Source organism: Carcharhinus amblyrhynchos, chromosome 1, assembly GCF_965287045.1.
Source record: "Carcharhinus amblyrhynchos chromosome 1, sCarAmb.v2.hapA, whole genome shotgun sequence".
In the NCBI taxonomy this organism is placed as follows: Eukaryota; Metazoa; Chordata; class Chondrichthyes; order Carcharhiniformes; family Carcharhinidae; genus Carcharhinus; species Carcharhinus amblyrhynchos.
In genome coordinates, this window is record NC_137324.1 from 62,401,136 (window position 1) to 62,424,662 (window position 23,527).

At 43.7% G+C, this 23,527-nt stretch overlaps 1 protein-coding gene across 1 annotated transcript; it reads left to right on the plus strand.

The window, feature by feature from the left end:
* Positions 1 to 281: 281 nt before the first annotated feature.
* LOC145341050 (granzyme K-like) lies at positions 282 to 6,160 on the plus strand. The gene is made up of 5 exons (XM_080185799.1): positions 282 to 333; positions 479 to 623; positions 1,785 to 1,932; positions 3,017 to 3,274; positions 5,761 to 6,160. Exons 1-5 carry the CDS (start codon positions 324 to 326, stop codon positions 5,926 to 5,928), a joined length of 729 nt encoding a protein of 242 aa, XP_080041925.1. The 5' UTR covers positions 282 to 323; the 3' UTR covers positions 5,929 to 6,160.
* Positions 6,161 to 23,527: the final 17,367 nt, after the last annotated feature.

The window sequence follows — 23,527 nt, forward strand, 5'->3', positions numbered from 1 at the left end:
ACCAATCAGATTGCACCATATCAGTGATACAAACCACACTGTTTTAACTTCCATTGATATTTGGATGAATCCAGAACCAAATATTAATATTCCATGGCACAATTTCGGACACTTAAAAACTATCATTTGTTACTGAATTGCAATCTCTCATTTGTTACCAGTAGTCAGAAGCATTGACCATTGTGGTCAATAACTTATTCTTCCCACTTCCTGTTCAGCTGTATAAAAGATGTTGTTGCCTTTGTGCTGAACATAACAGAACTGTCAAGATGAATAATTTACGGTCAGTGGTGTTGAACATTACTGCAGTCATCTACCTGTCCATGCAAGGATGTAAGTGTGTGAAATAAGTAATTTGGTGTTCATAAATCTTTGGTCTGTATTTTATTACTGGACCTTGTATTGACACTGAGAAAGAAAGCAGATCAAACTGTAGTTGCTCACATTCTACAACCTAGCTTCTGTTTCTCCATTGCAGATGATTTTTTGGATATCATCGGGGGTCAAGATGTTAACAGTCATTCAAGACTTTACATGGCATCTATTCAGCATCACAGAAAACATTTTTGTGGTGGAGCATTGATCGAGCCTCAGTGGGTATTGACTGCAGCACACTGCGACATGTAAGACAATGTCATTTGCTTAAATTGAGCCTATGTTCCATTTGCAACGGACCTCCAGTTTACAATAAAACTCTAGCTGTCAGATTTGGCTCAGTGGTAGCCCACTTATTAGTGTCAGAAGATTGTGCATTGATGCTCATTTCAAGAGATGAAGCCACAGCACCTAGGCTGACAATTCAGGCCAGGCACTAACTTCTGAGTGTGATTTTAAACTGAGACCTCTTTTCAGATGCACTTGTTCCTTGTGTGAATGTCACTTGCCACTTGTTAATTTATTAATCTGCTGGAGGTTTTTGAAGAGGTGACATGAGGGTTGATGAGGGTGATGCCATATTAACAGAATGTTGCCCATGTTTGCTGCAAATGAATACGTACTACTTTGGTATCTGAAGAGTTGTGAATGTTGCTGAACATTATGCAATCGTCAGTCATTCTAAGTTTTAACTATTGTATTTCTTAAAATTTATTCATTAAGTTAGAATCATTGAGTCATAGAGGCTTACAGCATGGAAACAGGCCCTTCGGCCCAACTTGTCCATGCCGCCCTTTTTTTAATCCCCAAAGCTAGTCCCAAATGCCCGTATTTGGCCCATACCCCTCTATACCCATCCTACCCATGTAACTATCTAAATGCTTTCTAAAAGACAAAATTGTACCCACCTCTACTACTACCTCTGATAGCTTGTTTCAGGCGCTCGCCACCCTCTGTATGAAAAAATTGCTGCTCTGGACACTTTGGTATCTCTCCTCACTCACCTTAAACTTATGCCCTCTAGTTTTAGACTACCCTACCTTTGGGAAAAGATATTGATTATCTTACTGATCTATGCCCCTCATTATTTTATAGACCTCTATAAGATCACCCCTCAGCCTTCTATGATCCAGAGAAAAAAGTCCCAGTCTATTCAGCCTCTCCTTATAACTCAAACAATCAAATCCAGGTAGCATCCTAGTAAATTCTTTGTATGTGACGTGTGATTCTTAACCCAATCTAACCCAGCAATAGCATAAATGCATAAAGTAGCCAACCTGACTGAAATATTAGAATAGAAATTAATTCCATTACACTACAGTGTGGGTTAAGGTTACTTCTCTTGTACTAAACCACTTGTAGTCACTTTTGACTTGAAAGTAATTAAGTTGTACTTGGAACAATTGCAGAGGTAATAAAGTAGAAGATCTAGAAGTGGTTCTTGGAGTTCATTCACTTTCCAAGCAAAAAAACAAGCAGAGAATAAAGGTGATGAAGATGGTTCCGCATCCAGACTATGAAAAGTCACCTCCTGAAAATGACATCATGCTACTTCAGGTAGAATCTTCATGTTTAGTAACAAGTCTGATGGGCTGTAAATTCATTCAGTGAACACCATCATGCAGGCTTCCACTGATTCCCTGCTGGCACGTGACATCATAGACAACTAGCTGCGTGCACTATTTATTCTTCTGCTCCCCTATCCCTTCCCATCCCTGGTAAGCTGACAAATGAACCATCCTTTACTCTTGGCCTGTCAACAGCCCACTCATGACTGGTGATTCACCATGTACTAGCATTCAATATCATTGTTGCAGCTCGTTGCTGCGAATATCAGATCAAGTGATAAGGCTGCTTCATCTGTTCTGCACTGTTAATATTTTTCCCCCATGATTGCTGTGTTAGGGCAGGTGTAGTTCTTGAGTGTCTGAAAGCAGTAGCTCAGAAGGGGAAAGCTGTTGAGAAGGAAAATGGGTGAGAGATGGTGATGCAGAGAACTCGATGGCTCAAGCAATGAAGGCATCTTTGTCCCTGCCAACATTGACTGCATTCACCACTGACACTTACACCATGAGGAGAGTACAAGGGGAGGACCCTGGCACAGGTAATCAGTGGAATCTAGAGGAGAGTGCAAGAGGAAGATCCCAAACCAGGCAGCCAGCAGCATGTAGAGGAGAGTGCGAAAGGAGGACCTTGAGTTAACTAGTCAGTAGCACCTAGAGGAGTAGGTGTGAGGGGTATCCAGGGGCTGCTAGTCAGCAGCACCTTGAGGAGAGTGCAAGAGAAGGACCCTGAGCCTGGCAGTCAGTAGTATCTAGCAGAAAGGGTGAGAGGAGGCCCCTGAGACAGGCTGCCAGCAGTACTTAGAGGGTGACAGGAGCACCCCAAGACAGGCAGTCAGCAGAACCTAAAGGACTGAGTGGATAAAAGAAAAATGAAAGGTGCACAAGAGGGTGTATTTTGAAAATATCCAGGAATGGCAGCACATGGGAAACTTAAGTGCATTGAGTGGGAGCCAGAACCAGTGCAGTAGGGACAGTAGTCTTAGTAAGTAGGACCTAGTGAGTATTTCTATTGTATAACCTTTAAACTTAAAATTAGAATAAATAACTAGCTGAAATTTCACCTTGCCCTTTTGCAGCTGAAGAATAAGGCCATTCTAAACACGTCGGTCTTGACTTTAAAGTTGCCTAAATCAACAGGAAGAGTCAAGCCTGGAACAAAATGCAGTGTTGCAGGATGGGGAGCAACTGGTGCATCTGACCCACAATCTGATACTCTTAAAGAAGCTAACGTGACTGTTCTGAAAATCAAAATCTGCAAGAAAATATATCCGTTTAGACTCACAAAAGACCAGATTTGTGCTGGTGATGAAAATCAAAAGCAGGATGCATGTAGGGTAAGTTGACAGCTTTTGTTAGAACTTAAAGAAAGCAATTTAAACTTCCTTTCTTTTACATTTTTTTCTGTGATTGTTAAGATGAGTAAAATTCCCTCTGCAGGGGCGGATGGTGGCCTGGTGGTATTATTGCTAGACTATTAATCCAGAGACTCAGCTAATGTTCTGGAGACTTGGGTTTGAATCCCACCACGGCAGATGATGGAAGTTGAATTCAATAAAATAATACCCAGAATTAAGAATCTATTGATCACCATGAAACCATTGTTGGAAAAACCCCTCTGTTCACTGATGTCCTTTAGGGAAGGAGATCTGTCTTCCTTATCTAGTCTGGCCTACATGTGGCTCCAGAGCTACAGCAATGTGGTTGATTTTCAACTGCCTTCTGAAATAGCCAAGCAAGACACTCAGTTCAATGGCATATAGGGATGGGCAATAAATGCTAGCCAGCCAGCGACGTCCATGTCCAAAAAATGAATAAAAAACTGTAAGCCTCTGTATAGTTTTAACCTGTTAATAAATGAGATTCACTTCCCTGACATGGTGAACAAGCATCTTTAAATCAGTCTCCAGGATGAATAACAAGGCGATTTGACAGAGATTACTTGCAGAGATCAATATAAAATTTAAACAAGTAATGGTGATAGCACAGGCAATGGAAAATGCTAGAAAAGGAGCACAAGAGTTACAGATCACACAAAATGGTGCCAATCACCAGTTAGGGCGAGAACCTGCGGTTAGCAGTGGCGTCAAAGCCAAAGTAGCAGCCGCAAGGTGGGAAACGAGTTCAGCTACAAATAAGACAAGAAGATTTCGAAGAGGCAATCAATCAACTACGTTTGAACCAGAAAGCTGCCTGTGTGGAGGTAACGATTCCCCTGAATCCTGCAGGTACAAAGAAGATGGGTGCTTTTTTTGTCACAAGAGGCTACATAAAGCACAGGTGTAAAGCCAAGTCAAGTCTACCGAGCAGCCAGATAAATAATGCATCACCAGTATACAATGTAGCAGTCTAGCACCAATGATTTAAATACTCACTCGCAGTTTAATATAAAAGCAGGCAAGACAGCCCCCATTACTGTAATGTTCTGGGTAAATGAGAAGACTCCTAAAATGAAGGGGCATCAGCTACTGTGATAGGTGAGCATATATATCGGCACTGGAGAGAAGGAATTGAACTGTTGAATTTGAGGAGTACTGTGGTCAAGTTAACAACTTATCTTGGAGACGGGCTAAAAAACAGCGGGCACTGCAATAGCGCCTGTAAGCTATGAGCGACAGTCTGACCCAACACCCGGTGATCAGGGTGACCGGTGAAGGATCAAGCCCTCTCAGCTACGATTGGCTTAAGGAACTCAAGTTAAATTGGGCTGAGATTTACCAACTGCAGGAAAAAAGATAGCTCGAACTGATGAAAACATATGAAAATGTCCTCAAGGATGAATTAGGCAAAAATAAAAGGCCTGCAAGTGAAGATCTATGAGAACGTAAAGTGACCCCTCAATTCTTTAGCGTGAGACCAGTGTCATATGCTTTACGAGAGAAAGTAGATAGTGAATTAAAGAGTTAGGAAAAACTAGACATTATCCAGCCAGTTCAATTCTTGGAATGGGCAGCACCACAGTTCTTCTGTTGCTCAAGTTGCAGGCATGGTGGAAAATAGACATGCTGTTATTGATAAAGTTGCAAAGTCAATTCTCTAACCATTGCCTCCCCCACCATCACCACAGACATTTTATTCTTCAGTGTTTCCAATCACACCTCAGGCTAAACGTCCTCTAGCATTTCCTGTGCAAGGCCTCTCATCATCTCTACCTTTGCAAAATCATTTTTCTTCTCATGAGCCGCAAGCCTACACCTAACTAAAATATATTTCCCCTGATAAGTGAAATGGTTTAGCCTTCATTTTAAAGATGGTCAGACCATCTCTTTACTGTCCAGATTAGTAAGAAATGTTAGAAAAGAGAATCTGTGTAATTACAAAACTGTTCTGCAAAATACAGATTCAGTAATTGGTCACTGATTGTGACCTTATTGATTTTGAGAAAGTAAAATATATATTATTTTTACTTGTACACCTTTTGCTACTCCACAAGAAATTGTGTATGTATTAACATACGTTTGTTCTTAAAGAGTGAAGGTTTGCTTATGCGAATGGAAGTGGCCTCTGAGAGTCAAATATCAGAGTAACAATTCTATAATGCTTCTGGCGTTATGAAATAATCAGCTACAGTATATGCAAAGGTCACAATATTGTACCATACTTCTGCGAAAGATTTGCAAAAGCCCCACCAGAACAGAGTAAAGAAGAATTATTTCTCCAGGATTTATGCCAAACCTCTGCTGGGGATGTGGTAGGTGATCACAAGAACTTTCTCCATTTCGGAAAATGCAGGCGTAATTACAGTGAGAAATAACATGAGAGATCTGCTAATATTTCCTATAATTATGTGGCTTTTCACTTTTGCTAACATTTGTTTTAACAGGGTGATTCTGGTGGTCCATTACTGTGTAAAAAGAAAGGGTCTCATCAAGATGAGTACAGGGGCATTGTTTCATGTGGAAGTCCCTGCAATTTTCCAACCAAACCTGGTGTTTACACACATTTATCAAAAAAGTATCTCACTTGGATCAAGAAAGTAATGCGAAATTAAAGTCATGGTATGACAAAGGATCAACTTTATCAGGAAAACTATTGTTTATGTTTGTGGAATATTACAAATTTTCTTAGTAGTCCTTAACTTCCATATCGACTGAACTGGCTCAAAGCCTGTAATTGAAAAAAACCTGCCTTAAGTAGAATTTTTATAATGTTTATTCTTTGGAAATTGTGCTATAAAAGAGCTTAAATGTTAAATTACACCTCCAATAAAATATCAGCTGAGCAACCCACTGTACGATTTCAATGCACAGTATTTCTATTTTTAAATGGATGTATTCTTTCTATCTCTAGTTTAACAGTTGCATTGTGACTAACAATTGATTTGTTATGAATAAATGTTTCTCAAGTGGAAAATGTTAACCTGGTTTTGCAAATATTTGATCATGTGCTTTAATCAAAATGCAATTACCAGAATGAGGGCGGCACAGTGGCACAGTGGTTAGCACTACTGCCTCACAGTAAGAAGTCTTACAACACCAGATTAAAGTATAACAGGTTTATTTGGTAGCACAAGCCACTAGGTTTCAGAGCACTGCCCCTTCACCAGGTGAGTGGGATTTCAGTTCACAGACAGGGTATATAAAGATACAAACTCAATTTACAAAATAATGGTTGGAATGCGGGTCTTTACATGTAATCAAGTCTTAAAGGTACAGACAATGTGAGTGGAGAGAGCGTTAAGCACAGGTTAAAGAGGTATGTATTGTCTCCAGCCAGGACAGTTAGTGAGATTTTGCAAGCCCAGGCAAGTCGTGGGGTTACAGATAGTGTGACATGAACCCAAAATCAAAGAACAAAGAACAAAGAACAAAAACAGCCCGGGAAACAGGCCCTTCGGCCAAATGAGCCCGCGCCGCCATTTTAACATTACCAGTCCCCCCTCCACCCATGACCCTTATCTATGCTTATGGCATTCCACATTGAGGGAAACTAATTTAGGGACAATTTATTACCTCCAATCAGCCTAATAGCACATCTTTGGGGTGTGAGAGGAAACCGGGGCACCCGGAGAAAACCCACGCAAGCACAGGGAGAATGCACAAACTCCCACAGACACTGGCCCAAATCCATGTGTCTGCACAGCAAACAGTGATAGTCACTGAGCTGTCGTGTTGCCCAGCATCTGGTCCAGTTTAAGCACACACTAACGACGTAAAGTACTAGGCTACTCTCGAACATCCAAGCGCAGCCCTTGTACGACCCATCATGTGTATGCCCTTTGTTGGACAACAAGGCGGACCGACTTAAAACCTGTGAATTAAAAGAGAAAAATCCCGGTTGAGGCCGTCCTCATATGTGCGGAACTTGGCTATCAGTGTCTGCTCAGCGACTCTCCACTGTCGTGTGTTGTGATGGCCGCCTTGGAGAACGTTTACCCAAAGATCAGAGGCCGAATGCCCGTGACCACTGAAGTATTCCCCAACAGGAAGAGAGCACTCTTGCCTGGTGATTGTTGAGTGGTGTTCATTCATCCGTTGTCGTAGTGTCTGCATGGTCTCCCCAATGTACCATGCCTCGGGACACCCTCACAGTGCCAAGGACCTGGGTTCAATACACGGCTTGGGTCACTGTCTGTGTGGAGTTTGCAGGTTTGTCCCATGTCTGTGTGGATTTCCTCTGGATGCTCCTATTTCCTTCCACAGTCCAAGTGCATTGGCCATGCTAAATTCTCCCTCAGTGTACCCAAACAGATGCAGGAGTATGGCAACTGAGGGATTTTCACACACAACAAAAACAGAGAATGCTGGAAAATCTCAGCAGGTCTGACAGCATCTGTGGGGAGAGAATAGAGCCAACATTTCAAGTCTAGGTGAGCCTTCGTCAGAGCGGATTTTCACAGTAACTTCTTTGCAGTGTTAATGTAAGCCAACTTGTGACACTAATAAATAAACTTTAAACTTCAAAACGTTTTTACAATACAGTATTTCATTAAGAAGCTCCTTTGCCAAGTCCATACCTTAACTATCGTACATTTCCTTTACTGGTCTAATGTCAAATAATTAAAAACAAAAGGGCTGCAATTATAGATCGGTGGCAGAGTTGTGGCAGGATTGAGTTTGGGAAACCCAAAGAGCTGACTATAAGTTGCCTGATTATAACTTGCTTTTCTCAGTCAGTCAGGATGAGAGGCTATCTGAATGCTGAGCAGCCAGGCTTCATTATCAGACTGCATCCAGGCAGCAGAGGGGAGTGAGTGAGGGGAGGGGCAGGGGAGACGGCAGGAGGTGGTCGGAAATGGAGGGTGGAGGGATGTTGACTAACAGGGTGAGAGGAGAAGGGAGTGATGGAAGATGAGTGGTCATTGGAATCAAATGCCAGGGCAACATGGGAAAATAGAGGTTTGAGTGAGAGTTAGGGGATTGTCGGAGATTGGATCATCAATGAACTATGACCCACCTCCTGAAGCGTTTCAGTTAAGGGTGATGTGGGGAGCCAGAAGGTGAGAGGTGCACGCAGCCCATTGCTAGTGCAGCTGCCAGCCTTCACTGGGTTATTAAAGATGGTGTAGCTGAGGGCCATGCAGCAGAAGTGGCTAAGACTTGTTATAATTCAGGCCAGAAACTTCAAAGTATTTTATGAAGTCTGTCTGGGCCGTAAGTTTTGCAATTTGAATTTGAAGAGGGTAAGCATGAGACGTTTCACTTTAGCTATGATTGAAATTACCCACTAAGGAGCTTTTATTAAACAAAGTTTATGAAGAATACAGTTAACATGTATAGAAAGAAAAATGAGCAATAACTTTTACCAATTACAGCCAAGAAAAGAAACATGACATTGTATAACCTTAACAGCTAAACACAGTTCCAATCAAACAAATCCATAAACAAAACCCTTGCCTCAGGTTTAGCACAGACAATATGAATGCTCACGTGATGATGGAACTTAGTCATTTGGTTTGATGCTGCAGTTTTCTTGATAAGCTTGAAATCAGAACAGCTTCCCAATACACTGGGGAGAAAGACAGAGGGAGACTCAAGTTACTAGCTAGCAACCACCAACAGCAGAATTTTCACTCCAAGAAGGCCAGACCTGCTCTCAGCTAGCCAGCAGAATTTACAAGACCAGGGAGAGAGAGAAAACCCTGCCTGCCACTTGACAACCAGGACAGATTCTGACTCAAAACCAAAACTCAAAATGAATTCTTCAATTCTTATGGGGAGGAAGCACCTGACTTTGATTTGCCAATCAATATCCCCCCCCCCCCGACCCTCACAATGGAAAAGGTCATCAAATCCCAGGAAGTACCTGAGGCCTAGAATAAAAATAAACAAAACCCCATTTAAATGCTTGAAGTAGCAATAAAAGGACTTCTAGCAGACAGTTTGGCAACACTGAAACCAAAAATCTTGAAACTGCAGAGAACATGATTTTAAAAAAAAATTTCTTAAGGTACACTAGTGACACAGACCCAATTGAGGTGCCATCATTGTCAGAGAAGCAGCCAGCACTGCAACATTCAATTGAAGACATCAATTTCCAGGAGGTCCAGTGATAGATAGTGGTATTGTGGTTATGTCACTGTACCAGTAATGCAGCTGTGGGGGCAAGAGTTCAAATCCCACAGCAGCTCCTGGAATTAGTTTAAATTAATAAATTTGGAATTAAAAGCTGATCTTGCTAATACTGACCATGACACCATTGTAATGATTGTCAGTTGTCATAAAACTACACCAGACATATCTAAAAATTAATTGTCAACCTGGTGAAAATACAATACAGCGCTACATGCATGCCGCACAGTGAAAGCTGTATGCAATAGACAAAACTAAGCAATCCCAAAACCAATAGATCAGATCGAAACTCTGCAGTTCTTCACCATCATTCACACTGATGTGAATGATGGTGGAAAAAAAACAATGAAGAGGAAAAGGAGGCTTCACAAATATCCCCATCTTCACTGATGAAGGAGGCCAGCAACCCAGTGCAAAAGATAAGGCTGAAGTATTTGTGGCCATCTTTAGACAGAAGTGCCAATTGGATGATCCATCTTGTCTCCACCTGAGGTCCTCAGCATCACAGATGTCAGTTTTCAGCCCATTCGATTCAGTCCACATGATATCAAGAAATGGCTGAAGACACTGGATACTGCAAAGGCAAAAGGCCCTGACAATATTAGAGCCCAGAAGCAGTGCCAAGGTGCCAGATGGGCAGTGCCAGGATGCCAGGCTCCCCCCATTGAGGCTCCTCCTGCCCCAACCTCCTGGGGAGGGTCCTCAATGGCCTCTATCCCCACCAGTGGGTTGATCATGCCTGGTCCCCATTTATAGGGACCAACTTTAATTGCCGCTGGTGGGAACCACTCCCGGCAGCATGGCAGACATTGGCAAGCCCAGAGAATACCGTCCTGGGCTTGCTAATGATATGGAATTTGTAATTTCCATGTTGTAATCAGCCTTGCACTGATTTCCATGAGGCGTGTGTGAGAGAGAGGTGAGAATTTGCGGGCTGATTCTCCCATTGCATCCAGCAACTTTTCTGGCGGGTTGGGTCAGGAGGTGTGCATGTCGGCCATTTCATGGGTTTCCCACAAGTGTTTACGACCCGCTCAGTTCTTCCAACTGGAAGAAAATGGCGCTGTCAGGAATGCGCAGAAAACCGGCGGGAATTGAGGTAAGTTATTTGAATATGTTTCACATATATTTTAAATATATTTTAAAAGTGATTATTGGGCCTGGAACAGAACTTGTCAGGCCCGATAGCATCTCCCACCCCACCAGGAGTACTTCATTCCTGCGGGGTTTACAGTAGCTCCCCACATTTGGGGAACTAGTGGGAGACCCCACTGGAGTGAAGGGTACAATCAGGGCCTTCCAGAGGGTTGGGCAGTGCCCCCTAGGCCTGGGTACCCTGACAGTGCCATTCTGTGCCCCCTGGCCTTGCCCAAGGGGCAAAGTGCCCATGCCCAGGGGGCACCTTGGCACTGCCCACTGGGCATTGGGCAGTGCCAATGGGTGGGGCTTATTGTGGGTGGGGCCTAGGGGCAATTGGTAGGAGTGATGGGGTCCCGCTGCCACTGTATTGGGATAGGTCTGGGCTGGAGGGAGGTCAGCAATCAGGGCGGGCTGGGGGGTGGTCTGCTGGTGGGGGGGAGGCATGCTTCCTGGGGAGGGGTTGGTGGGGGAGATCTGCCAGGATGAGAAGAATGGGGAGATCACCACTGCTGGAGGAGGTGGTCTGAACATCAGGGCGCTCTAGGGCAAGAGGGTTCAGGGCTGGCCCGGGAATTGTCCTGGGAGCCACAATCAGGTCATGGCGGGTGCTGGAGGGGTGGTATTGTGGGGGTCCCAGGCTAGCCAGCAAACAAATTGGCCAGCAAATGGGGAGACTGACAGATTGGGACCACTGCGCATGCGCAGAGTTTCAGAACTGTCTACTCTGGCTCAAATAGGCCCTGCGCCCCCCAGGTTTTTTTGATATTCACAGTTGCGACCTCTGCAGTGCACAGAATGCAGAGATTCAGGTCTGAAAAAATAGTTGTGATCCAGAACAGTTTTCTCATCAATTCAGAATATTTGGGGGGGGGGGGCGGATGCGGTGGTGGTGTGTGTGTGTGTGTGTGTGTGTGTGTGTGTGTGTGTGTGTGTGTGTAAGGTGAGAATATGTGTGTGTATGAAAGGTAAGAGGTGAAGAGTGTGTGAGAGGTGAGTGTGTGTGTGTTTGTGTGTGTGTTGTATGCATGTGTTTGTGTGTGTGTGTGTGTGTGTGTGAGATGTGAGAATCCACTCTCCATCAGCATTCATAATATTAGACGCACTTGTCAGCCTAAGAAGGCACAACACTTCTCCCACTAAAAGTAGCAAAAAGAGGGTAAGACTTAAGTATTTGTTGAATAAGATAACTTTTTAATTATAATAAATGTATACATAAAGGAAATAGAAAAGACTTTAGGAAATTTTTATTAAATGTTTGTACCTATTGTACAAAAAAATCTTTTGTGGTTTAACTTTTTGGGATTTCATCAGTAATCATGCAAAGTTAAAAATTGGGAAATACTGTTTTACATCAACAATAGTTTTAGTGAAAAGTGTGAAGTGTCGAAATATATTTCTCTGTTCACCAATGCTGCCAAACCTACTTAGTATTTACAGTATTTTCTATTTTGAAATTGGAGTATTTTAAGTTTATTGGTAAATTGATTCAAAATTAGGTTTCCGAAATGTGCAGGAAAACCAATGGAGCACCCAACACTTTAAAGTGGTGCTGCGCCAATCTTTAATAAAGTGCATTAGAAAAAACCTCAAGCAGTGTGAGCAGGTCTTACTTTGAGTCAGGTAGCTCCCAAGTTGCATTATCAAACTGCACTGTCCCTAGTATAGTTCAAGATTGATAAGGAGGAAGAAACATAGAAACATAGAAAAACTACAGCAAAATACAGGCCCTTCGGCCCGCAGATTTCTGCCGAACATGTCCCTACCTTACAGATAACTAGGCTTACGTATAACCCTCTATCTTACTAAGCTCCATGTACTTATCTAAAAGTCACTTAAAAGACCCTATCGAATCCGCCTCCACCACCGTTGCTGGCAGCCCATTCCATGCATCCACCACTCTCTGAGTGAAAAACTTACCCCTGACATCTCCTCTGTACCTACTCCCCAGCACCTTAAACCTGTGTCCTCTTGTGACAACCATTTCAACCCTGGGAAAAAGGCTCTGACTATCTACTCGATCAAAACCTCTCAACATCTTATACACCTCTATCAGGTCACCCCTCATCCTTCATCTCTCCAAGGTGAAAAGGCCGAGCTCCCTCAACCTATCCTCATAAGGCATGCTCCCCAATCCAGGCAACATCCTTGTAAATCTCCTCTGCACCCTTTCTATGACTTCCACATCCTTCCTGTAATGAGGCGACTAGAACTGAGCACAGTACTCCAAGTGGGGTCTGACCAGGGTCCTATTGAATAGATTGTCAGTTGAATAGATCATCAGTCCTTAAAGTTGACAAGGCATCAGGACCAGATGAGATGCATTCAAGGATATTGAAGGAAGTGAGAATGAAAATCACTGGAGCACTGGCCATGTTCCTCCTGTCTTCTCTAGACTCAAGGGAGGTGCCAGAGGACTGGAGAATTGCAAATGTTACACCCTTGTATAAAAAAGTTTCTAAGGATAGCCCCAGAAATTCCAGGCCAGTCAGTTTAACATCAGTTGTGGGCAAGCTTCTGGAAACAATTATTCAGGATAGGATCAGTAGTCAGATGGAAAAATGTGGGTTGATTAAGAAGACCTAACATGAATTTTTAAAGGGGAAATTGTGTTCAACCAACTTGCTGGCATTTTTTGCAGAGGTAACAGGAAGGGTCTATGAGCATAGTGCTGTTGATGTGGTGTATATAGACTTTCAAAAGGCAGTTGATATAATGCCACACAACAAATTTGAGATAAAGGTTATAGCTCATGAAGTAAAAGGGACGGTAGTATCATGAGTGCAAAATTTGCTGAATAATAATAAGCGGAAAGTAATAGTCAATGGATATTTTTCAGGCTGGAGGAATGTTTGTAGTGGTGCTCACCAGGTGTCAGTAAATACACCCTTGTGTTTCCTGATATATGTTAATCATGTAGATCTTGGTGTGCAGAGAATCATTTCAAAGTTTGTGAATGATACTAAATGTGGAAGTTTTGTAAGCTGTGAAGACGTGACCGTGCAGCCACAGAATGTTAAAAGGACAAGAGACAAGGTGGAGTAGGCAGATAGTTGGTAGATGAAGTTCAGTGCAAGAAGCGAGGGGTGATACATTTTGGTAGGAAAAAAACGAAGAGACAATTTTTAATAACAGGGAACATCCTTCAGTTGGTGCAGGAACAGAGGGACTTGGGTGATATGTGCATAGATCATTAAAAGTGGCAGGACCAGTGGAGAGCAATTAATAAATCACATAACATCTTGGGCTTTATAAAAAGGGACACAGAGTACAAGAAAAAGGAGGTTATACTGAACTTATACAAGACACTAGTTGTACATCAGCTAGAATATTGTGTAAAGTTTTGGGCACCATGCTACAGGAAGGATGGGAACACATTGGAGAGAGTGCAGAAGAGGTTTACAATGAATAGTTCTGGGATGAGAAACTTCAGTTCTGAGGATAGATTGGAGAGGTTGGGACTGTTCTTCTTGGAGAGAAGGCAGTTAAGGGGAGATTTAATAAGAGATGTACAAAATCTAGAGGCTAGACACAGTAGACAGGAAGAAATTGTCCCACTCATAAAAGGATCAAGAATGAGTGGGCACAGATTTAAAAGTCATTTGTAAAAGAATAAATGTGATGTGAGAAAATACTTTTTCACACAGCGATTTGTTCAAGTCTAGAATACACTGCCTGGAGGTGTGGTGGGGGTACATTCAACTGAGGCATTCAAGAGGGCATTACAGAATTACAGAATTATTATGGCACATAAGGAGGCCATTTAGCCCATCATGCCTGTACTGGCAATGTTCATTTGAGTCAAAACAATGTGCAGGGGAAACAGGCAGGGCAATGATACAAAGTCATTATGCTCATTTGGACAGCCAGTGCAGACACGATGGGCTGAATGGCCTTCTTTGTGCTGTAACTAGTCTGTGATTCTGTGTCATTCACTTTTATATCGAGACACAGGTACAGCCACTTCACAATGGCATTAAGGTGATAATCTAAGAGATGCTCTTAATTTGATTTCCTGTTACATTGTTACATGTTCAGTTGGCACCTTTCTGCTACTTTTTAATTCTTTTACTTGCAGAATATTTGATTCTCTTTCTGTTCCTGGTTGTTCATAGAAATCATAGAAACCCTACCATTCGGCCCATCTAGTCTGCACTGAACACAATCCCACCCAGGCTCTACTCCCATATCCCTACATATTTTACCCACTAAAAAAGGTGTTATACTGTTTGTGGGGAGGGCCACATACAATTACTGAGGAGGTGCAGAAACCTCATCTTCCATCAGCTGAATTTGAATTTACAGCCAGAAATAAATTCAATCATTTATGGGATTTTGTTTGAAATTGTTCAAATTGAACAGTTTAACAAGTGAACACAAGTGAGAGGAGTTATAGTAAACTAAAATTAATCATTTGTTTGTATGGGTCTGACATGGATTAGAACAATCAACATGTTAAAATGTCTCCAAATATCAAATGAATGAGGTAATACAATAATAGCATATCATGCATTTGAAGTTCACACTCTCTGTTTATGTTAGGTTAAATATTTTTCTGAACATGGAGAACTTTGGCAAGGACGTTGCTCAGGAGTCTTCAAATATATTGAGAGACACCTTTGAAATTGAACTCGCAAAAACAATACACCTACCCAACACAGAACATTGGTAAATTTCCATTAGACTGCACCTACACATCAAAACATTGGTTTACAGGATGGTCTGCAGTTGATTGCGAAACCGTTCCCCCGCTGCCCTATCCCCTCCCACTCCTGCCCCAGGTCCCCTTCTCACCTAGTTAATGCTTTTGAACACTCAGCAGCTATTAGAGGATGAAAAAAGTTATAAAAAGCAGCACCTCCTTCCATCTCTTCAACAAATTCCCGCTTGCATCAAAGTCAGCATTCATTCCTCATTACCCTCAGGCCACGCTATCTCCATTCTGAGCTCATCCACTTCCTGTGGAAGCGAATTCCACATTTTTACTATTTGTGTAAAGAGTTTCCTATTAGGTTTCTCATTGACTATTGGTGGCCTCAATTTATGCTCTTCAGCAGAAGAGGAAACATTTTCTCTGTATCCACTCATCAAAAGCATTCTCATGTTAAAGACCTCTATTAGATCACCCCTCGTGTTTCTTTTTTCAAAAGAAAAGATATCCAACCTGGCAATCCATTCCTCATATTTACAGCCAAACATTCCTGGTATCATCTTTGTAAATTTTCTCTGTACCCATTCCAGTGCCTCTATGTCTGTTTTATAAGATGGGGACCAGACTGCACACAGTGTGGTCTAATCAATTCAGGTTTAGTACAGCTTCCTAGCCTTTGACTTCTATCCCTCTAAAAATAAATCATTGTGCTTGGTTGGCATTTTTTTTAAGGCCTTGCTAGCCCATTGCACAGCTTTTAGTTTTAAAGTTTATTTATTAGTGTTGCAAGTAGGTTTACATTAACACTGCAATGAAGTTACTGTAAAAATCCCTGGTCATCAAACTGTTCACCTGTTCGGGCACACTGAGGGAGAATTTAGCATGGCCAACGCACCTAATCACCACATCTTTCGGACTGTGGGAGGAAACCAGTCCGTGATCCAAGCCAGGAATCAAACTTGGGACCCTGGCCCTGTGAGGCAGCAGCACTAACCACTGTTTTACTGTGTGATTGAAGTATCTGTGTTCTGAGATTGCTTGAGCTTGTACATTACTAAGACTTGCATCTACCAGGTAATAAGTGACCTTCCTAATCATTCCTACCAATATGTGCGACCTCAGATTTATCTGTGTTAAACTTCATTTGCCAATTATTTGACCATGCTGCAACACTGACTGTCTCCCCACACCCAATTTGGTGTCATCCACAAATTTAGAATGTGCTTTTGATACCAACACCCAAACTGTTAATATAAATTGTGCGCAGCAGCAGTGATCATTGTGGATTACCGCTTCCAATCATCAGACACTATGAATGAGCACCCTTTGCTTTCTGTCTTGAAGTCAGCCACCAATCCATTCTTCCATTTGTCCCTTAATGCTGCATTCATTAGTTTATTAAATTCAGATAAATTACATCACCATTGCCTCTGTTCTTCTTCAATTCGCTGCTCAAAAAAAAGTCTGACCTACAGAATCACCAGAGGTATGGCAGGGAGGCAGGTCCCAACTCTATGCCAGCCAGGATGTGAATCAAACCACATGATCTTGGCACCAACCTGATCCATACTGGCCGTCCAACCAACTGAAACAACCATCTCCCCCAAAGTGTCTGGTTTGCTGGAGTAGAATGCAATTGTACATGCTTGGAGAGTGCTGGTAGAGACTTCAATGTTGTTTGTGCCACATGGCTGCCCAGCAATTTCTCACCACCAGCCAATAGCATACACTGGAAGGATTTACAAGTTGATACTCAAAGAACAAAAACAGCCTGGGAAACAGGCCCTTCAGCCTAACGAGCCCGCGCTGCCATTTTAACATTACCAGTCCCCCCTCCACCCATGACCCTTATCTATGCTTATGGCATTCCACATTGAGGGAAACTAATTTAGGGACAATTTATTACCTCCAATCAGCCTAATAGCACATCTTTGGGGTGTGGGAGGAAACCGGAGCACCCGGAGAAAACCCACGCAAGCACGGGGAGAATGCGCAAACTCCCACAAACACTGGCCCAAATCCATTTGTCTGCACAGCAAACAGTGATAGTCACTGAGCTGTCATGTTGCCCAGTATCTGGTCCAGTTTAAGCACACACTAACGACATGAAGCACTAGGCCAATCTCGAAAATTCAAGAGCAGCCCTAGTATGACCCATTGCGTGTATGCCCCTCATTGGACAACAAGGCAAACCGACTTAAAACCTGTGAATTAAAAGAGAAAAACATTAGTATCATACCACATCCTTTTACATTACCAGGGATGTCCCAATGCTAATGAACCTTATTTAAAACAATCTCCTATATCCTCCCATTTCCAACCCACTCATGTGCCTGTCTAAGTTACTCTTAAACAACTCCAGCGTGCCTGCCTCCACCACCTTACTTGGCAGAGCATTCCATACCCCCACTACCCTCTATGTGAAAAACCTCCCTCTAATATCTGTGTTATACCTCTCCCCCCTCAACCTAAGCTCGTGGCCCCTCGTACTGTGTGTCTCTAACATAGGAAATAGCTTACCTCTGTTTACTCTACCCTTCATAATCTTATATACCTCTATTAGATCCCCCCTCAGTCGGCGTCTTTCAAGGGAAAACAGCCCCAATTTGCTCAATCTTTCCTCTTAACCCAGCCCTTCCATACCAGGCAGCATCCTGGTAAACCTCCTCTGCACTCTCTCCAGAGTCTCCACGTCCTTCTGGTAGTAAGGCGACCAGAACTGGACGCAGTACTCTAAATGCGGCCTAACCAACGTTCTATACGACTGCAACATTAGACTCCAGCTCTTATATTCTATACCCCTTCCTATAAAGGCTAACATATCATAGGCTTTCTTCACAACTTTCTCCACTTGTACTGCCACCTTCAAAGACTTGTGCACTTGCACACTCAGGTCCCGCTGCATTTCTATACTCTTTATAGGCCTACCCTCTATCATATAACTCCCTCCTACATTATTCCGGCCAAAATGCATCACCTCACATTTATCAGGATTAAACTCTATTTGCCACATATCTGCCCAATATACCAGCCTATCTATATCCCGTTGTACTGCCAGACATTGCTCCTCACTGCCCGCCAATCCAGCCATCTTAGTGTCATCTGCAAATTTGCTGATCACACCACTTACTCCCTCTTCCAAGTCATTTATATATACTACAAAGAGAAGAGGTCCCAGTCCTGAGCCCTGCGGCACACCACTAGTGACAGACCTCCAGCTAGAAAAGGACCCTTCCACTACTACTCTCTGTCTCCTCTTTGCAAGCCAGTTCTCAATCCATCTAGATACCTGGCCTTGTATCCCATGAGCCTTAATCTCTTCTACCAACCTACCATGAGGGACTTTGTCAAATGCCTTACTGAAATCCATATAGACAGCATCAACGGCTTGTCCTTCGTCGACCGTTTTTGTCACCTCCTCAAAAAATTCTACCAGGTTTGTAAGGCAAGACTTCCCCTTTACAAAGCCATGCTGTGTATCCTTAATCAGATCGCAACGCTCTAAGTGCTCATACATCCTATCCCTAAGAATCCTCTCCATCTATTTGCCTACCACCGACGTCAAACTCACCGGCCTATAGTTACCCAGGTTATCCTTCCTACCCTTTTTAAACAGCGGTACCACGTTCGCTATCTTCCAGACCTCTGGGACCTCACCTGTTATGACCATGTTATGAACGCACCTTCCATAGAGCCATTGAAAAGTTATGGTACAGAAGGAGGCCATTCAGTCCATCTTGTCCATGTCAGCCTGAGCACACCAGGTGCTCTTTTTAATCTTTCATCCAGCCCATAGCCCAGTAGCTAACAGCACTTAAGGTGCAGGTCTAGGCACTTCTAAAAGTGTTTAGGGTCTCTGCCTCCATCACCAACTTGGACAGTGGATTTCAGACCTTTAGTGTAAAAAGGTTCTTCCTCATGTCCCCTCTATACCTATTGCCACTTATCTTGAATCAATGTCCCCTGCTTCTAGAATTCTCCATCAAGGGAAACAATCTTGTCCTCTCCACTCTCTTCTCCTCAAAATTTTGTACACCTCCATCAAGTCACTCCCATGCCTTCTTTGTTCCAAGGAAAATAATCCCAGTCTATCCAATCTCTCCTCATAACTATATTTTTTGAACCCCAACAACATTCTTCTATACCTCTTTTGCACTCTCTCCAGAACAATTATGTCCTACCTGTAACACGATGACCAGAACTGCACACAATACTCCAGTTGTGATCTCATTATTATACAGTTCCAACATTATATTCTTACTTTTATATTCTATACCTCTGCCAATGAAGGAGAGCATTCCATGTCCCTTCTTTACAACCTTATCTACTTTACCTACTGCTTTTAGGGACTTGTGTACTTGTATGTCAAGATCTCTCACTTGCAAGTTAATGTTTTTGTCTTTTTATTCCGCAGGTGGAGGTCCACCTCGTTGTCAAACGAGGGGCATGCACACGGTGGGTCGTGCGTGGGCTGCTCTTGGAGGTTCCGGGAGTGGCCTAGTACTTTGTGTCGGTGTGTGTGCTTGATCCTGGACCGGTAGACGGGCGCCGCAACAGCTCAGGTGTAGGGTGATGCTGGCTGTGCAGATACATGGATTTGGGCCTGTGTCTGTGGGAGTTTGTGCATTCTCCCTGTGGTTGCGTGGGTTTCCTCCGGGCGCTCCGGTTTCCTCCCACACCCCAAAGATGTGCTCTTAGGCTGATTGGTGTAACAAATTGACACTATTCTCCCCTGAATCTGGCTAAGTCAGGGGTTCCATTCGTAGACACGCAGGGTAGAATAGGTGTAGGAGGATGCGGCGGCGCGGGCTCGTTGGGCCGAAGGGCCTGTTTCCCGTGCTGGGTTGTTCTTTGTTCTTGGTTCATCTATCCTTCTTAGTATAGTCCCATTTATTGTGTATTCCCTATAACTGTTAGACCTCCATAAATGCATTACCTCACACTTCTCTGTGTTAAAATCCATCTGCCATTTTACTGCCTACTCCACCAACACATTTATGTCATTTTGTAGATTATAGCTATCCTCTACAATTCCCACTACTCAGCCAATCTTTGTGTCAGCTGCAAATTTTCCAACTGTGTCCCCACATTCATGTCCAAAAGCAAATGGGATGGGCCCAATTCTGCCAAAAGAATTCTAAGTGCTGAATTGACAGGAAGGATGGTGTGATTCAGATTGTTTTTTTCAGTGTGAGTTCAGACTCAAGATTCCAAATGCAAAAATCATTAAAAGCTCAGGGGGCGGGGCCTACTCACGCCAGAGTCTGACAGTTTTGGAACTCTGTGCATGTGCAGTAGTCCTGATCTGTCAGCCTCCGGTTTGCTGACCAGCTCGATCGCTGGCCAGCCCGGGACCACACAGTGCTGCCCCTCCAGCCCCTCCCACAAGCATTCCAGTCCCGACCCCCACCCATTCCAGAGCACCCTGATCTCCAGCCCCACCCCCCTAGCGGTGATGATCCCACCCACCGCCCCCACCCCTGCAGACCCCCCAATCCCATGGGAGGCAGACCCCACCACCTCTGTGAGGCAGACACCCCTGGGAGGCAGACCACCACCCCCTCCCCAGCCCCCCGTCCTGATCACTGGCCTCTCTCCAGCCCCGACCAAATCCCCATGCAGAGAGGCAGTCCCTGCCTCTTTGGCACTGCCCCATGCCTGGTGGCAAGTGCCAAAGTATCCCCTGGCCATGGGCACCTTGCCTCTTGGGCACTTCCACGGTGTCCAGGCCCAGGGGCACCACCCCCTCACCACTCGACACCTCCCCCTTCACTCCAGCAATGTCTCCCGCTAGTTCCTCAAGTATGAGGAGCTATTCTAAACCCTACCGGAATGAAATACTCCTGGCAGGATGGGAGATGCTATCAAGCCAGAGAATTCAGTCCCCGGCCAGATAATGACATTTAAATGATCACTTACCTAATCTTCCTGCTGGTTTCCACCGTGGTCTCAACTGGGCCTGTTCTCTGGCATTGGGAAACGCACATGCATCAGGAACGCATGCGTGAATCCCGCAAAATGGTCGACATGCGCATCTCCAAACCCAACCCGCCAAAAATGTCGCAATGGGGGAATCAGGCCCGATGTGTCCCAACACTGAAGCCTGTGGAATATCACTTGAAACAACTTTCCATTCACAAGAGCAGCCATCAAACATTACGTTTCTTTCCTGTTACTTAGTCAACTTTTGGTCCAGTTTGCCACATTACCCTGTATCCCATTGGCTTTGACTGTTTTGACCAATCTGCCATATGGGGCCTTGTCAAACACCCTGCTAAAATCCATGTACACAACCTCCACTGAACTAACTGCATTAACCCTCTTGACACTTCCTCAAAGAATTCAATCAAGCTTGCCAGGCCTCGAGTCTTGAAGTGGGACTTGAACCCAGAGCTTCTGGCTCAGAGGTAGGATCATTACCCACTGCACCACAAGACCACCTACTGTTCCTATAACTTCCTCAAAATATCCAATGATCATGATCAAGCAAGATTTTTCATTTTGTAACCCATGCTTACACTGTATTGTTTTTCATTTTGAGATGTTCTTCTATTCTCTTTAGCAGGGATTCCATTATTTTTCCTAACAATGGTATTAAACTGCCTGGTTTATGGGATGGATGTTATGCTCACCATTGGCAGGTTTAAAAGCAAAAGGCAACCATAAAATCCAGAACTCGGCCTTACTTAAAGTTTTAAAGTTTAAAGTTTATTTATTAGTGTTACAAGTAGGCTGACGCTAACATTGCAATGTGAAAATCCCCTAGTCACTACATTTCAGCGGCCTGTTCAGGTACACTGAAAGAGAATTCAGCATGGCCAATGCATCTAACCAACAGGTCTTTCAGACTGTAGGAAGAATCTGAAGGATCCAGAGGAAATCCATGCAGGCACGCGGAGAATGGGCAAACGCCGCACAGTGACCCAAGCCCAGAATCAAACCAAGCTTCCCTGGTGCTGTGAGGCAGCAGTGCTAATCACTGTGTCACCATGCTGCCCCTGCCACATATCCTAAATTTTACAGGTGATAAATAATACCACATCACACAAGTGCAAGGCAATGGCTTTCTATGACATCACTTGAAACAAGTTTCCTTTCACAAGAGCAGCCATCAACCATTACCTTTCCCTGTCCACCCATGGCCCTTAAGTGGCCAATTTACACTTCTGCTGATTTCTATTCCCATAACAGTTGATGGTGAGCTTGACAGGGAGGAGTAGTTCAATAGTAATGCCATTGAAAACTGAGACAAGATGATTAGGCTATCATTGCCTTGCACCTGTGTGATGCGGTATTGTCACCTATCAGCTAGATCCTGAGCATCATCCAGGACTTGCTTCATTATCTGAGGAATTGTGAACAAGGCTTAAAACTTTGATTTATTATTATCACGTGTATAGTAGACAGTGAAAATTGTTTCTTGCATTATACAGACAAAGCATATCATACATAGAGACTGGAAGGAGAGGGTGCAGACGTAGTGTTACAGTCACAGTTGGGGTATGGAGAAAGATCAATTTTATATAAAACTGTGTAATGATCAATGAGCAGCTCTAATTTGGACCTTGTCCAGAGGGGAGACTCATTAATGGAAAAGTTGAAGACATTTGTGCTGATGGTATTCTAATGAACTCCTGCAATGATGTTTTAGGTGAGAAATGATGGTCTCCAACAGTTACACCACCTTCCTTTATGCTAGGTATGGCTCCAGCCAGTGAAGAATTGTCCCCAGGTTCTCATTCACCTTAGTGTCATAAGAACATAAGAACATAAGAAATAGGAGCAGGAGTAGGCCATCTAGCCCTTCGAGCCTTCCCCGCCATTCAATAAGATCATGGCTGATCTGTTGTGGCTCAGTTCCACTTTCCCGCCCTCTCCCCATAACCCTTAATCCCCTCTCTTATCAAAAACCCATCAACCCGCTTCTTAAAAATATTTAGCGAGGCAGCCTCCACCACTTCAACGGGCAGAGAATTCCAGAGATTCACCACCCTTTGAGTGAAGAAGTTCCTCCTCAACTCCGTTCTAAACCGCCTCCCCTTTATCTTGAGGCTGTGCCCCCTAGTCCTACTGTCTTTTTTGAGCGGGAAGAGTCTCTCCACCTCTATCCTATCCATCCCATTCATCATCTTATACGTCTCAATGAGATCTCCCCTCATTCTTCTAAACTCTAGCGAGTACAAGCCTAGTTTATTCAGCCTCTCCTCATAGCTCAACCCCCTCAACTCCGGTATCAGCCTAGTAAACCTCCTCTGCACTCCCTCCAGGGCCAAAATATCCTTGCACAGGTG

Excerpts from the sequence above, each read along its gene's own strand:
- LOC145341050 (XM_080185799.1), top strand. Across the intron at positions 624-1,784 it reads ACTGCAGCACACTGCGACAT|AGGTAATAAAGTAGAAGATC; the intron begins GTAAGACAATGT and ends GAACAATTGCAG. Across the intron at positions 1,933-3,016 it reads ATGACATCATGCTACTTCAG|CTGAAGAATAAGGCCATTCT; the intron begins GTAGAATCTTCA and ends GCCCTTTTGCAG.